At 50.1% G+C, this 16,370-nt stretch overlaps 1 protein-coding gene across 1 annotated transcript; it reads left to right on the top strand.

The window, feature by feature from the left end:
• The first annotated feature begins 13,247 nt into the window (after positions 1-13,247).
• Positions 13,248-14,661, top strand: LOC136552382 (protein EXORDIUM-like 7). The gene has a single exon (XM_066543928.1). The coding sequence runs from the start codon at positions 13,271-13,273 to the stop codon at positions 14,291-14,293; it is 1,023 nt and encodes a 340-aa protein (XP_066400025.1). The 5' UTR covers positions 13,248-13,270; the 3' UTR covers positions 14,294-14,661.
• The last annotated feature ends 1,709 nt before the right edge of the window (positions 14,662-16,370 follow it).

Raw genomic sequence — 16,370 nt, 5'->3', positions numbered from 1 at the left:
CACGGACATAGAGTCGTGTAGCGTCGAGCTCGATGGCGATGCGTAGTTCGTTGATAAGGGCCTCGTATTCTGCGGTGTTGTTTGAAGCCAAAAAGTGGAGGCAAATGGCGTAGTAGAGCCTACTCCCATCTGGAGAGATCAGAACCACTCTAGCCCCAAGCCGGGTGCCATTACAGATCCGTCGAAGTACATTATCTAGTACTCATGGGAGACGTCCTAGGCCGGTAGCTTGACCTCCGTCCATTCAATGACAAAATTCGCGAGAGCCTGAGATTTAATTGTGGTGCGAGGGGGTATACCTGATGTCATGGCCCATGAGTTCAAGGGCCCACTTAGAGATTCATCCCGTGGCATCACGATTGCGGATGATGTCTCCGAGTGGGTATGAAGTGACGACTGTGACTTCGTGGTTGGTGAAGTAATGTAGAAGCTTCCTAGTCGCCATTAGTACGGCGTATAGGAGTTTCTGCACCTGGGGGTACCGAACCTTGGGGTCGGCAAGCACTTCTCCGATGAAGTATACGGGTTGCTGCACTTTGAGCTGGTGTCCCGGTTCCTCCCTCTCTACGACCAGGGCGGCGCTCACCACATGGTTACTTGTCGCGACGTAGAGGAGGAGGGGTTCTCCCCGCTTGTGAGCGACAAGGATTGGGGCCGACGTTAGGGACGTTTTGAGGCTTTTGAGAGCCTGCTGGGCTTCCTTAGTCTAGATGAAGGCGTTCGTCCTTTTGAGGAGCTTGTAGAGCGGCATCCCCTGTTCGCCGAGCCGGGAGATGAAGCGGCTTAAGGCAGCCAGACAACCGATGAGTCTCTGCACGCCCTTGACGTTGCGTATAGGGCCCATGTTGGAGATGGCTATGATCTTTTTGGGGTTGGCTTCGATGCCGCGCTCGAATACGATGTATCCAAGCAGTTTCCCCTTTGGAACCCCAAAAACACACTTTTCGGGATTTAGCTTGATGTTAAACCTTTGGAGGTTTGCGAACATCACGGCCAAGTTTGCGATCAGGTCGCAAGCTTGAGCCATTTTGACCACTATGTCATCAACATAGATGGTGATTGTTGGTTTTGGCCGCTCGGCCTGATTAGGCTGGTCGAGCGGGTCGATTTGGTCGGTGAAGCATTGCTGCATGCACCTTTGGTAGGTGGCGCCAGCGTTCTTCAGGCCAAAAGGCATTACATAGCAGTACAAACCATATGGGGTGATGAATGAGGTTGCGAGCTGATCGGACTCTTTCATTGCGATCTGGTGATAGCTTGAGTAGGCATCCAGAAAGGAGAGGATTTTACAACCCGAGGTGGAGTCAATTATCTGGTCTATGCGTGGTAATGGGAAATGATCCTTCGGGCATGCTTTGTTAAGTCTAGTATAATCGACGCACATTCTCCACTTCCCGGTCTTTTTTCTGACTAGGACAAGATTGGCAAGCCAGACAGAATGGAAGACCTCCCTGATGAACCCGGCTGCCAGGAGTTTGGTGATTTCCTCGCCTATGGCCCTATGCCTTTCATCATCAAAGCGACATAGGCATTGTTTGGTGGGTTTAGAGCCCAGGGTGAGGCGTAGTGCGTGCTCGGTGACCTCCCAGGGTATCCCCAGCATGTCGGGCGACTGCCATGCGAAGACATCACGATTGTCGTGCAGGAAGTCGACAAGCTCGCTTTCCTATTTGGCCGAAAGCTAGGTCCCAACCCGAACTATCTTGGTTGGGTTGGTGGGATCAATTTCAACCACCTTAGTTTCTTCGAGCGGGCGGAAGGTCGATGAGGAAGTTGGTTGGTTACAGTCCGGGGCTACCGGGATCGATGACTCCCCGAGCCATGGGAGTTCGAACGAGTTAACGACCGCAGTGGCGAGCTTGTAGTGTTCATGGTTACACGTGAAGGCGTGCGAGAACACGCTGCTCATAGTGATGACGCCATTTGGTCCTAGCACTTCAACTTGAGGTAGGTGTAGTTGGGGATTGCCATGAATCTCGCGTAGCATGGCCGCCCTAAGATGGCGTGGTAGGACTCTAGAAAGTCCACCTCAAAGGTGAGAACCTCTGAGCGGAAGTTGGTTCGGCTACCGAATGTCACGGGTAGATCGATCTGCCCGAGCGGGTATGCCTGCGCTCTTGGAATTACCCCATGGAAGGGGGAGCCCACCGCATGGAGTTCTGATCGGGAGATGTGTGTGGCATTGAGGGTGTTGATGTACATGATGTTGAGGCCGTTGCCGGCATCCATCAGTACCCTCATAAGCCGCTTCTTACGGATGATGGGGTCAATGACGAGCGGATAGCGTCCTAGTCTTGCGACGTGGGAGGGATGGTCCCTCTGATCGTAGGTGATCAGAGACTCCGACCAGCTGAGAAAGGAGGGGACGGCCGTTTCGGTGGCACATGCCTCCCTGTAGCGTACCTTATGCTAGCGTTTGGACCAGATGATGTCAGACCCACTGAAGATCATGATGCACTCCTTAGGTTTAGGCAAACCATCCCTGTCCTTACCTGCCGTGCCACCCCTCCTGATTATCGGTTCCTTGCCATCCCCCTCTTTTGGTGCGCCGGCCTATCAGAGGAAACGTTTGAGGAGCTCGCACTCCTTGTAGAGGTGTTTGACGGGATAGGCATGATTGGGGCATGGACCATCCATGAGTTTGTTGAAGTGGTCAAGTAGTCCCTATTGGGGCTACCTGGGTGCACGTTTAGCTGTGGCGATCAACACGGTGTCGTCCGACCAACGCTGATCCTTCCTACTCTTCTTGCCCCTCTGAGTGGAGGGGCCTTCGTCTGGATCCGTGCGCTTGGGCTTGCCTTTGTCTCGGCCTCCACTGAAGATCGCTCCGACCGCCTCCTCACCAGAGGCATGGTTGGTGGCGACGTCGAGCAGATCGCGGGTGGTGCATGGTTTTAGACAGCCAAGCTTGTGGATCATGGACTTGTAGTTTGTCCCAGAGAGGAAAGCACTGATGATGTCTGCGTCGATGACATCAGGGAGGGAGTTACAACGTTGGGAAAACCTGTGGATGTAATCTCGCAGGGATTCGCTGGGCTCCTACAGGTAGCTCTTGAGGTCCCAGGAGTTTACTGGGCGGACGTACGTCCCCTAGAAATTTCCGACGAAGACCCTCTTGAGGTCTGCCCAGTCGCGGATGCTGTCGTGTGGAAGGAATTCGAGCCATGCCCGAACATGTTCCCCCACGCAAATGGGAAGATATTGGATGATGAAAAAGTCATCATCCACCCCTTCGGCTCGACAGGCGAGCTAGAAGTCTTCGAGCCAGATGCCTGGGTTTGTCTCCCCGGTGTATTTGGTGATGTTGGTGGGAGGCCAAAAACGCTGTGGAAACGGTGCTCTCCGAATGCGTCGGTTGAAGGCCCGTGGCCTCGGGCCCTCAGGGCTGGGGCTCCGATTATTCGGCCGGCAATTGCGCCTGGGGCGCATTTCACTGCTTCCCACGATAGTTCGGCCAGGGTCCATGTCGCCTACTGCTGTATGGCGGATGTTGTTGCTGTGTCGGGCCCGACGACGGTTGCTAGCGACGCTACGAGCGTCCTGGTGCGGTTGGTGTGGAGTAGGTGCCTAGTTGGACTATGGCGCGGCTACCGCTCCCCAAGCCGAGCCTGCCGGCTGTAGTGGCGAGCGAACGGATCAATCTGGCTGGTGCGTCTCCATCCCCCCGGTGGGGAGACAGGGCGTGGGTCAGAGTCACGGTGCGGAGCTTTCGCCTATTGGACATCGTTCCTGAGGGTCAACAGGCTCGGGAACACCGAGGAGAAGCATTACTGCAGCAGCGATATTCTGGCCAGCCCGGGCGAATTGTGGGACATTGTTCCCCTCGCTCACGATGTCGTGCTAAACCTAACGAGTGCGACCCCGGGCGCCACCCATCGGGCTAGGTGCTTGGGGCGCAATGCGTTGTACCGATGGCACCGGTGCAGGCAACGGCTGGTTCTACCATCGTTGTCGTAATTCCTCAGTGTGTGCTTGCGTAGACGTGAGAGCTCCCACACGCGGGTCCGGAGGGGTGTGAGTTTGCACAGACTCCGCAACCACTGACGGTTGTCACGGAGCACCCGCCATGGTGCACTCCTAGGACGGATAGTGGTGGGGTGCCACATCACCGATGCTTGAACCGTCGCTCTCACCATCACCATCCGGGAGTTTGTGGGAAATGGCAGGAACGAAGCCCGCCACTCCCACGAACTCGGACATGAACGGGGATGGTGCTAGTATTCTTTGGAGCCCCCGAGCATAGGCGTCCGTGGAGGACGCAAGGCTGTAGGGGAACCAATCGTACGACGTTTGTGGCGTGGGCGGTACATTTCCTCTGGGTGACTGGTGGGAGATAGCAAATAAAGAGCGAGTAGTACACATATTACTTACAACGTAGTTTGAGCAGAGAGTTTGCTCGAAAAGAAGCACAGATGCCGCGCCGTCGAAGTCACGTGTCCCGGAGTCGATGGAGGATGTCCCTCTGATGGGTGCCGAGTCGCAAGCTTCCTCACGGAGGTGGAGTACGCCGAGCTGGTCGGCGATGAAGTCCAGGCTCCCGAAGCAGAAGGCCTAGGATGGCTCGAAGACAGGTGGAACCCACATCCCGGTGGGCGAGAGTGCGGGGAACTCGAGCGAGTCGAAGCAAATCGTATCGCCCGAGCCCGCCATGGCGGGGGTGGCGGAAAAATGGGCCATCCGATTATCAAAAAAGTGTTGAACGTACAGCGTCTGCCCCATGGACAATGCCAACTATCGGTACAGAAAGTGACCAACTAGTAAATATTTGTAGTTTTACTGTATGTTGTGATCGGAGGTGGCCTAGCACTCAATGACATAGGATTTATATTGGTTCAGGCAACATGCCCTACATCCAGTCGGGGTCGGTCGGTGACTTTATTCCTGAGCCCAGGTGCTCGAAGTCTATAGTGGGGTTACAAACGAGAAGGAGAAAGGAAGGGTATACAATAGGTTCAGTTGGCTCCGACCGAAAGGGTTGCGGTCGGAACTTGGTGGTCCTATGGTTGTAAGGTGTTGGTGTCGATCTAGTGAGTCTAACCTTCCTAAACTGGATCCTCCCCTCATTGGAGGGAGCGCATACACTTTTATAGATAAAGGGGATGGCTTTTACAGGTGAGAGGGAGAGAGTACAGATATTTCTAAGCCTTGCTGCCTATGGTGATGAAAACTGGATAGTGGTTGAAGTTCCCAATACTATCGATGTCGCTGTAGGATATCAGATGTGCACGGGGGGTCGAGCTATCTTCTTCAGGAAGAATGGACGCCGATACCTACAAATACTTCTGGATGCCTAGTGGCATGTGAGGAGCCACGCTATGTTCACCTGGTATAGCAAATCCTAGAGCCCATACCGCGATCGATGTCCAGAGACACGCGGGGGGGGGGGGGCTTTACCATATGGGAGTTTCTAGAGTCCCCTACAATACTTTATGTCAGGGTGGCTGTAGGTCACTATTTTGTGTAGGGTATGGTCCCTGGTATAGTAGTTTTGACTTATGAGCCATGCCTTGCCTTTCTCCGCACGTCTTCTGGTTCCCTCCGAACAGGGAGCCCCCGGTCGGATGACTCCAGTCGGCTCTCAGTGCGTCGGTCGGAGAAGAGCGGTGAGTAGGCTTTCCACGAGTCCCGGTCATGGGGTCAGAGTCACGGGGTCAGAGTAGGAAGCAGCGTTTTAGACCAAGCCTTCCGATTGGAGAGACTGCTTGGAGACGGCTGGTGCCTGAAGCGAGTGCTCCGGTCGGAGAGGTGGGCCGAAGAAGTTGATGAGCAGGTGCCTGTTCTTAAGGGTAGACCTTTCGGTCGACGACCGGACTTTCCTTTCGGCCCGCTGTGTTTTAGTTTTTTCGGCCGACCCATGAAATATATGTTGTTTTCCTGGGCCGAGCCCGGGTGTGGAAGACGGTCCTCGAGGGACCCCGGGTTTATGAACCCGACATGTGTAATTTCTTTGTTCTTTGTGGGCACTCTATTCAGGACATGACATGCTGTCAATATAGCCTCACCCCACCATTCCTTAGATAGTCTTGTAGTCTCTAACATGGCATTTACCAAATCAGTTAGAGTGCGGTTCTTTCTCTCTGCAATCCCATTGGACTGTGGTGAGTATGGTGGTGTCCTCTCATGAATAATTCCATGCACCACGCAAAACTCAGCAAATTCATTTGAGAAATATTCTCCCCTGCGATCGGACTGTAAACGTTTGATTTTTTTCTCAAGTTGATTTTTCTACCTCAGCTTTATAGACTTTAAAATAATACAACGCTTCATCTTTAGTTTTTAATAAATACACGTAGCAAAATCTAGTACAATCATCTATAAATGTCATGAAGTATCGTCTACTGCCTTTAGTCAATTCGCCATTCATTTCACATAAATCAGAATGAACGAGTTCTAATGGTGCCAAGTTCCTTGCCTCAGCAGCCTTGTGAGGCTTGTGCGATTGTTTCGATTGCACACACACCTGGCACTTAGAATATTTGACTAAGTTAAATTTTGGGATTAAATTCAGATTTGCAAGCCGCGTGAGACAGTCGAAATTAATATGACAAAGTCGTGAATACCATATATTCGACTCATCCAAAACATTAACATTGTTCACCACTTTATTACACACATCATCAAGCAAAGATAAGCAGAACAAGACTCCACAATCATAACCTTTTCCAACAAATATTCCATGTCTCGACACAACACATTTATTGAACTCAAGCATAATTTTAAAGCCATCGCGACACATCTGAGAAGCACTAACAAGGTTCTTTTTTATGGAGGGGACATGCTGCACGTTCTTTAATAGCACTGTCTTTCCCGAAGTAAACTTTAGAACGACCGTACCAGCACCAAGAACACGCGCATGTAAACTGTTTCCCATCAGCAAGGCTCCACTCCTGTCGACCTCACGTGGATCTGCATCCGGCGTGCCTGTCGGATCCAGGAGTCACGATGGACGTTGACGACCCACGACGTCAGCTGTTGTGGAAGACAACTTGGACGTCAACAACCTAGATGAAGCTGATGATGATGGGATCCAATAGATCTTTCCAAACGCTCAAATCTCGGTATTTTTTCAGAACCCATAAAAATTTGCTATTTGTTTGATTTTTGCCGTCTTCGTAATATATGTACATATTCTTGTTATGCATCGTTTAGGATAGAATTGATAGGGGGAATTGGTCAGAACCAAATACCGGGAAACTATGTGAGATTTGGGTCGACCAAATTACTAAAGGTAACTGCGTGAATGGTGTCATGAACAAGATAGGGATGAGGGAAGTCATAGGAAGGTACTATTTTGCAACCAATTTGGTTCATGATAGAACTCAGATCGGTAATAGAATTAGGCAATTGAAGGGATATTGGCAATTCATACAAAGATTGTGCAATGACACTGGCTTAGGCCGTAGATTTGATGGAACTGTTGATGCCACTGATCAATGGTGGGAAGACAACACTAAGGTAATTGCCAAACTGCTTGTTTGTTGTTTATGTCTAGTAAGCTCTACCCTTGCTCACAAAGATAAGTTATGCAGGGCCACCTAGACTGGAAGAAATACAAGAGTGGGTGGCCAGGTTACATCAATGAATTGGACCAAATGTTCCATGGTGTAGCTGTTGATGGCTCCACCTCATTTGTTCTAGGAGAAAGTGTCGCTGTGGATGAGGAAGAGGAGGTGGAGCCACCTGAGGACCTTGATGTGCAAACCCCAGTTAGCATCAGTAGCCACAAGAGAGCAAGCAGCACAAGCACCACTGGCTCTAGTCCCAGCAAGAAGTCCAAGAGCCCAGCAGTTAGGAGCATAGAGAAGTTCATGAGCGAGAACGCCAGGATTCAAGCTGAGAGGAATTTGATATTCAAGAAATGTTTAGAAAACAAGCAGCAGATTGCCTATCAGCTTGCCCAGCAGAAGGAGGTTGCCAGAGCAGAAAATATTAGGTATGTGCAGTAGTTGGCTCGAGAGTGGTGTAGATGAAGGAAACAAGCAGTTGTGGTATGTTGTACACAAGATCACCAAAGATGACGACAGCATGGAGTTCTTCATTGGAACATCTACACCAATAGGAAGCCTGGGCTTCATCGAGAACTTTGTCGAGGTCAACAACTAGATCCTCTTATCTTAACTATGTCTGTCATTTGAACAATTCATGTCATGTGAACTATGTCTGTTATTGTAGTAAGGGTGTCATTTGAACTAAGTATGTTGTATTTGCACTATGTCATTTGAACTTTGTTTGTCATTTGCATTATGTCATGAGAGTTTGCACTATGTCAGTTGAACTGTGTGATGAATTTCATTTGTGATTGCGATGTGAGCTTGTCTTGCATGATCAATTTTTTAACTGGCATATATAACTGAGATTGCCATGCATTTATGTGTCAGGATGCTCAAGCAGCGAGGGATGGGGACAATTATGATGAATCAAGTGATGAGGATATCTATAGAATGCTTCTTGAGGATGATGACAACGAATTTATGAACGGTATGTACATGTTTGCTATTCACCATGACATATACTGCAATAGGGCTGAGAGGAGGCAACCATTGCTAACTGGACTAGAATAGGTAGAGAGAAAGCTAGGAGATAGAAACAGCTGCTACAACATGTTTAGAATGAGCCCAACTGTATTCCATCGACTTCATGATCTGCTGGTTGAGTCATATGGCCTAATATCTAGTACCAAGTGTACCTCTGTTGAGGCTTTAGGAATGTTCCATTGGATGTTTGGAGCACCGCAGTCAGTTAGGTAAGCTGAGGATAGATTTGAGAGATCACTAGGCATAGTTCACAACAACTTTGAGAAAATTTTGCAATGTGTGGTTAAGCTAGCTGCAGACATCATTAAGCCAATAGACCCAGACTTTAGAACAATTCATCCTAGATTGAGAAACCCTAGGTTTCATCCCTTCTTCAACAATTGCATAGGAGCAATAGATGACACTCACACACCATGTGTGGTAAGTGATAGGCTAGTTCAGCACATGTGCCGCAAGGGCATGACAACACAAAATATGATGGTTGTTTGTGACTTTGACATGAGGTTCATATTTGTTCTTGCTGGATGGCCTGGTTCAATACATGACATGAGAGTATTCAATGATGCTATGACCAAGTACAGCCATGTCTTTCCACATCCACCCACAGGTAAATACCTTGCTACTGTTGAATTTGCAGCTTCTAGTTCAACTAGTCGAATCTTACAAAACTGATCCATTGTGTAGGAAAATTTTACCTGGTGGACTTCGGCTACCCAAATCATCCAGGTTACCTTGCGCCCTACAAAGAAACCAAGTACCATCTTTCGGAGTATCGAGACGGCCCAGAGCCACAAGGTAAAAAAGAGATCTTCAACTACGCACATTCATCTCTTAGAAATGTCACCGAGAGGTCGTTTGAAGATTTGAAGATTAAGTGGAGGATTTTATTGCAAATGCCAAGTTATGCACCTCATAAGCAAAGCCAAATTATTGTTGCATGCATGGCACTACATAACTACATTAGAACGAGTGGAATAGTGGATAGGGACTTTGATCATTGTGACCGTGATGAGAACTATGTTCCACCTAAAGCATCGTCCTCTTAGCCACGTACTCGTCAAACACCGACAAGGGATGAATCTGCAATGATGAATGCTTTCCGTGACTCGATTGCCCTCGGTTTGTTAAATAGATCATGACAATTGGAATGGTGTATTTGAAATGTAACGCGTGTTTTTAATTTGTATGGTTGAGGACAATTAAATTGTGTACTTGAACTATTCAATAATTGTGAAACAAAGTGTATTTTTTTATGGTTTCTAAACAATGCCAAGCAAGGGCGAGCAGCTCACCGAGCAGCTTCGACGAGCAGCACCAAGGGCGAGCAGCAAGGGGGACTAGCTCTTGCATGCAACTTGCATGGCTGTGCATGCATGACATTAATAAGGCCAAATCAGTCTTGTATTGATATGGTGCTAAAATTTTGCTATGAATCTAAACACCTCATCCTAAAGTTAGAATGACAAAACTTTTGATTTGGTGCCAAATCTTTTGGTATGGCTGTTGCATTAGGGTGTTTATATTCTTGCTATCTATCTAGATATTCACTCTATCTAGATATACATTACAGAAGCTATGTACGTGAAAATACCAAAATAATTTATAATTTAGAATGGATGGAGGAGTAGTTAGTAGCGTGTGTGATTGCGCACCCTGTCCATGCCATGATGTCATTGCGTTGCCATTACTGTCTCCTCTGGTGTGTTTGAAAAAAAGGAAAGAAAAAAAGCAGCTTGCAGCACTGGTTGTTAAAATCGTCCTGTTCGCTTGAGCTTATTTAGACTATTTTTCAACAATAAAACATTGTTTTTTTCACAATATTTTAATATAAATATTAGTATAAATAAATTTCAGCATCAGCGAACAGGGGTGTTTCTTCTTTCTTGAGAATACTAAACTTGCAATCACTTTGGCCTCACGCTTTCACTTGCGGAAGCAAATTCATTGTAGTGTGCACGGGTGCAGATGCAATCATGAGAGAGAAAGAAAGAGAAAGGGTAAGAATGATGCACTGGGAAACTGAAAGTTGACTCCGGCAATAGAGGTGTATGGAATGACGCAAAATGTTTTTTCTACTGCAACCTGCAGGCCTCACGTGTTGCTCCTTGAGATAACACACAGAAAATCTCTGGCGTAGGCTCGCCACGCCAGCAAGGTTTGTACTCTCTCAACTCTCAAGTCATAATCTTGTACAAGGTTTTTACTCTGTCTGGCTGGTCATCACCTGCTATGCTATCTCAATCTATCTGTCTCTTTAGTCTCCTTTTGTCATAACTACGTCTAGTTATCAAATGCTGGAACTGTGCCACTGTAGTTTTCTCTGAAGAACTCTTGATCTTGTCCAGGGGCGACGACAGCAACGAATATCTTCTCGCCGCGGCGGCCACGATGGCCCACACGTGAGACGCACTGGCGTTACGACGACTAAGACTGTCTCCAACAACACAACCCAAACGCAAAATAGGTCGTTCATAATGTTTTAGGTACAAAAAAAAAATACGCTCTAACAAATGACCCAAACAGAGGACGCATTTTGCATTCAAGCCGAACCGAAACGCAAATAAGCGTCTTGAGAGTGAGACGACGCAAATCTCTAGAGCCAGATCTCGAAGGTGCCGCTCGCGGTGGGGACAGAGGCGGCTCGCGCGGCGCCCCCTCCCGGCAGCAGCAGCAGCCGGCGCAGCACCACCTGCAAATCCAAATTCACCAGCCGCCGCAACAGGACGGGGGCGGCGGAGGGAAGGAGCAACAGCAACAGCTGCAGGTGGTGGCGCAGCCCGAGGAGCAGAGGCAGCAGGCGGAGCTCCAACAAGTCCGACGGCGAGACCATGCAGTGGCTGCTGCAGCAGGCCGAGCCAGCCATCGTCGCGCCACCGGCACGGGCACCATACCGGCGTCCGCGCTCGCATCCGTCGCGCCCTCGCTCCCATCACCCACCTCCGGGCTCGCCAGGCCGCACCACCACCCCGGCAGCTCCTTTAAACTGACAGCATATCCAAGCAACAACATCAAGAACAAAATCAAAACAAGCCAGAAGATTCCTCTCTTTGCTCGGAATGAATCAATCAAGAATTAGGCGCGAGATTCTGCCACCCCGGCAGCTAGCTACAGCGAGGAGCGAGCACCGGTACCAACAAATTCGCACGAACGAGAACTGGCAACAGACAAAACTCAAGGGGACCCGCGAGGCCTCAAATCTCGGAAGCCAGTACCAGCAAGCAGGGAGAGAGGGGGCAAGGCAATGAGGCGGTCGGCGGTCGGTCACCTGGTGCTGGCGGACGGGGTCAGCGGGGAGGTGGGGGAGGACCGTGCCCTGTGCCTCATGGCCATCGGTAAGTCCGGCGACGGGATGAGCTCGAGCGGCGGCGGCGGCGGGGCGCTTCTCTTCTCGGTCGCTGCTCTTTTCTTCCTTCTGCTTGGGCTGCTGCTTTGAGCTACGTGCTGAATCGAGCTAGGGGACGGGGAAGGGTGGACTGGTGTGGAAGACGAGACGACGCGGCAGGGGACAGCGTTGCCACGGTGGTGTTTGCTCGCGGTGGCGCTCGCGAGGCGGCGGACGAAGGGGCCCGTGCCAGGGACGCTGCCGGAGCTCGTCCGCGCGAAGGGGCTGCGCGCCTCGCCGGATCTCACGCCGGAGCTCGCATCTCGGTGGCCAGCCGTGGGGAAGACGAAGACGAAGGAGCAAGCGGCACCGGACGGAGAAAACTAGGAGTCTTCTTTTGGGTTCGCTGTTGGAGAAGAAAGGTTTTGGATACGTGACCATTTTCCTATACGTGACTCAGAATAGGTCTCGTATTTACGTTCTTACCGTTGGAGACACTCTAATAAGTGCAACCTTGAGCTGCGCGCAACCGTTGACAAGTAGTCCGTGGCAAACATCAAGAGGTCGGTCCTGGTCCTGGTCGTGGTCCCGGCCCAGATGCAACCAGCACCAGAAAAGATCAAAGCCTCCTCCAGTCCTCCTACAGCCAGCACTGGTTCAGATAATCAGATTGGTCTGTCACTTGGTTTAATCTCATAAGTAGGGAAACAAGATAAGATTAACTATGTAAACCATGAGTTGATGGATTACCGTGTAATTTCTATGGATCAAAACGTTCTAGAGAGAGTCCGGGTCTTGTACTCTTGTCAATTTGATCCCATCCTAAAGAGTTTCATATCGATTTTGGTTTCTCAATAGGAAACGGTGGTGATTCTGTTTCTTGGCAATTTCATATCAATTTTTTACTCGTAGATGCATGCTGTCTTATATTACAAAAATTATAGCCAAATCTCTTAAGCTTAGGATACCGAGTTAATGAAATTTATTAAAGCCACCTTGATTCAAGTCTTTCTCAACATTCGATTTTGGATGCCAAAGTTCCATCTTTTCAGTAAATGAAACTTCTAGGTTGGGTCTCTCCATTTCTTTTAAAGAAAATTTATTGATTGCACAGTGGACTCGACGTACATATTCTACGCTAAATTTGATACAGTATGTACTTGAAACTGATCTTTCGAAAAAGATATGTACTTGAAACTTACTAGTCTCTTAATTTTAAACACAAAGTCTGTTTAATGCAATAGTATGTTTAATTGTCTTAACGCAATGGTCTGTTTATAATACTGTACCCGAAACTTCTTTTTTCTTTAAAAAAAGGCGTGAGGGTTTGTTCAAACTCAGAAGGCACCAAAAACCCAGCTGCCAGCTCGGTGACTCACTTTCAGCCCCACTCCAGTCCACGCATCCCACCGAAATGGGGAGGCTGCTCCCTCGCCACCCTTCCCCCCTCCTCCTCGCCGCCGCCGCTGCCGCGGCGATCTGCATCTCCAGCAGCAGCCTCGCTGCCGTCCGGGGCGCGCCGGTGTACCGCGCGGACTACCTGGTGGACGGGAACCAGCTGGTGGACATGCAGTACCACATGGGCCCCGTCGTGTCCGGGTCGCCGACCAACCTCTACCTCATCTGGTACGGGCGGTGGGAGGCCGCGGAGCAGGCCGTGCTCCGAGACTTCCTCGCCTCGCTCTCGGCGCCGGCGCCGTTCCCGGCCGTCTCCGACTGGTGGGCGCGCACGCCGCGGATGTACGCGGACCAGACGGGCGCCAACGTGACGGGAGCCTTCGCCATCGCCGGGGAGCACTCCGACGCGGGCTACTCCCACGGCGCGTCGCTCCGGCGCATCGACGTGCAGTCCGTGATCCGGTCGGCGGTGTACGCGTACCCGGACCCGCTGCCTCTGGACCCCTACAGCGGCGCCTACCTGGTGCTGACGTCCCCCGACGTGCAGGTGGACGAGTTCTGCCGCGCCGTCTGCGGCTTCCACTACTTCACCTTCGCGTCCGTGGTCGGGGTCACGGTGCCCTACGCCTGGGTCGGGAACAGCGCCACCCAGTGCCCGGGCAAGTGCGCGTACCCGTTCGCCGCCGCCGCCGAGTACGGCGGCGGGGGAGCCCAGGCGGTGCTGCGGCCGCCCAACGGCGACGCCGGGGTGGACGGCATGGTGATCGTGCTGGGGCACGAGCTGGCGGAGATGTCCACGAACCCGCTGGTGAACGCGTGGTACGCCGGGGACACGCCGACGGCTCCGACCGAGATCGCGGACCTGTGCCTGGGCGTCTACGGCGACGGAGGCGGCGCGGGCGGCCTGGTCGGGAACGTGTCCCGCGCGCCCGATGGCAGCGCCTACAACGTGAACGGCGTCAACGGCCGGCGGTTCCTCGTGCAGTGGCTCTGGAACCCCGTCCGCGGCGCCTGCTACGGCCCCAACTCCAGCAACTGACCCGACCGGCTCCTCGTTTGGGGCGAGGGCGGGCGGATCAGTTCTTCTTCTTCATGCCATTCTGCTCAATGGCATTGCAGAAATCCATGGCGGTCCCAATGGATGGAGACAGCGTTCGTTCACTTCCCTGTTCGTTGGGGAATGGTCCACGGGAGACGAGACGAGGATTAGATGATGAACCGAACCCAGTAATTTTGAGGCTGCACTGTATGAGACACATGGGTAGGAAACGAATGAGGAAAATGCCAATTTGTTGTTCGATTTCTTTTTTATTTTGCAGCATAATATATGGTCATTTTACCTTGCTTTCTGGGACTTGAATTTTGTTCCAAGTCCCAAGCCTGCATCTCTTGCTTGCTGAAACAAAGTGGTCGACTGATTGATTGCTTTCACCTTTTGACTCTTCATGCTTTAGTCCGGTGATCATGGTAACTCTGCAGCTTGGTCTCCTTGCCTGCGTCTCTGATGACCTCTCTTTCCCGTCTTGACAACTTGTTCGCCCTTTAAGCCCCCTTTGACACGGCTCATCCAAAATAGTTTCACCGGTGAAGCCAAAGCTGGCGAATCCAGAAAAACTGGTTTTTTCCGGCTTTCAGTTCATTTTAACCCCAACTTACAAGATGGCTTCACGCTACAGTACCTCGATTTGCGTAAAATAGATGAAGCCGAAGCCGACATAAGCCGTGCCAAAGAGACCCATATGTAGTTACAGTGGACATCGAATTAGGAAGTGGAGTTTTAGTTACAGTGTGCTGGTTCAGACTTCAGGGGGTGTTTAAAGGGCTTCTTCTCCTGTTGCAGTTACATGCGGCATTGAATTAGGGAAAGGAGAGTGTCTTTACTGTTGTAATTACACTGCACAGGTGAAGGATTCATCTTCTCAGGGTCCTGCTGTAGGCCTCCGCATTGACATGAGCTTCTTCAGCAGGCAATCGCAGTGATCACGTAGCTGCATGGTGTACGCTATGACAGTGGCTAAACGTTCAGAGGCCCATTTATTTCATTGTTGCACTCCAGCACATTGAACAATTATCTGACACTCACAAACTCCACAGCTCAAACCTAAATTTGCAGCCATTCAAGCACAAATATTGAAGGGCAGGCTTGGTGGAAGCGGTAGAGTCTTACCGCATGTGACCGGAAGGTCTCGGGTTCGAGTCGCGGTCTTCTCGCATTGCACAGACGAGGGTAAGGTTTGCCACTAACACCTTTCCCAGACCCCGCACAGAGCGGGAGTTTTTTGCACTGGGTATGCCATTTATTCAAGCACAAATATTCCAATTAAAACTTCAAAAGCTACATCTGAACCTCATCTGGGGTGGCAAAATATTTGCAATCACCTCGATCAGTCCCCACTACCAACAATCCAAAATAGTAGCAAGTTACTACTCTGCTGTCAAGGATTTAGCGTAAAACAAAAAACCTATGTACTCCAGAAATATAGACAGTGCAGAACACAACTCAGACAGTTACATTACATCCATATGCAGAGGGAGAGGAAAGCAGTCGGTAACGCCCAACTTCATTCATGTACCTTGTTTTCTGTCTTTCCAGAATCACAACACCTCAACAGCGAGGACTCAAATGATATGAGCAAGATCATCCCTCGGTAGTAATCATGTTGCTAATACTAGTTGTGTTCATCACCAATCACTAGAAATGCTATCTAACGATTGAATGCTCCGGATCAAACATCTTCAGACAAGAGAGCAGAAACCATATAGATGCTACTCTCCAACGAATTCCCATCCCCCCTCTTCTTCCAAACTGAGTAACTCTAGTCCTCAGAAAGAATAACAAAAGTTTCAGCATCCAGCCAAAAGAACTTTTCTCAGCTGCTACAGTTAACACGGCAGTTTGCTACTGCAGTACTGATCAAGGATTCAGTGTAAAACGAAACCTATGGATGAAACAGAGCCAGTCTAGAATTAACACAACTCGATGGCCACATCACATGTTTCAAACGCACACCTACGGTCCTACCCAAACAGTCAGGACCCAAGACTCAAACCCCACAGGAAAGTTTATCTCCATTTACTATTATACTACTTCAGTTTTGTCACAAATCAGTAACAAA

Source organism: Miscanthus floridulus, chromosome 4, assembly GCF_019320115.1.
Source record: "Miscanthus floridulus cultivar M001 chromosome 4, ASM1932011v1, whole genome shotgun sequence".
NCBI classification, from domain to species: Eukaryota; Viridiplantae; Streptophyta; class Magnoliopsida; order Poales; family Poaceae; genus Miscanthus; species Miscanthus floridulus.
Note: the sequence above shows the minus strand (reverse complement) of the source record. Positions and strands in the feature narration are given on the sequence as shown.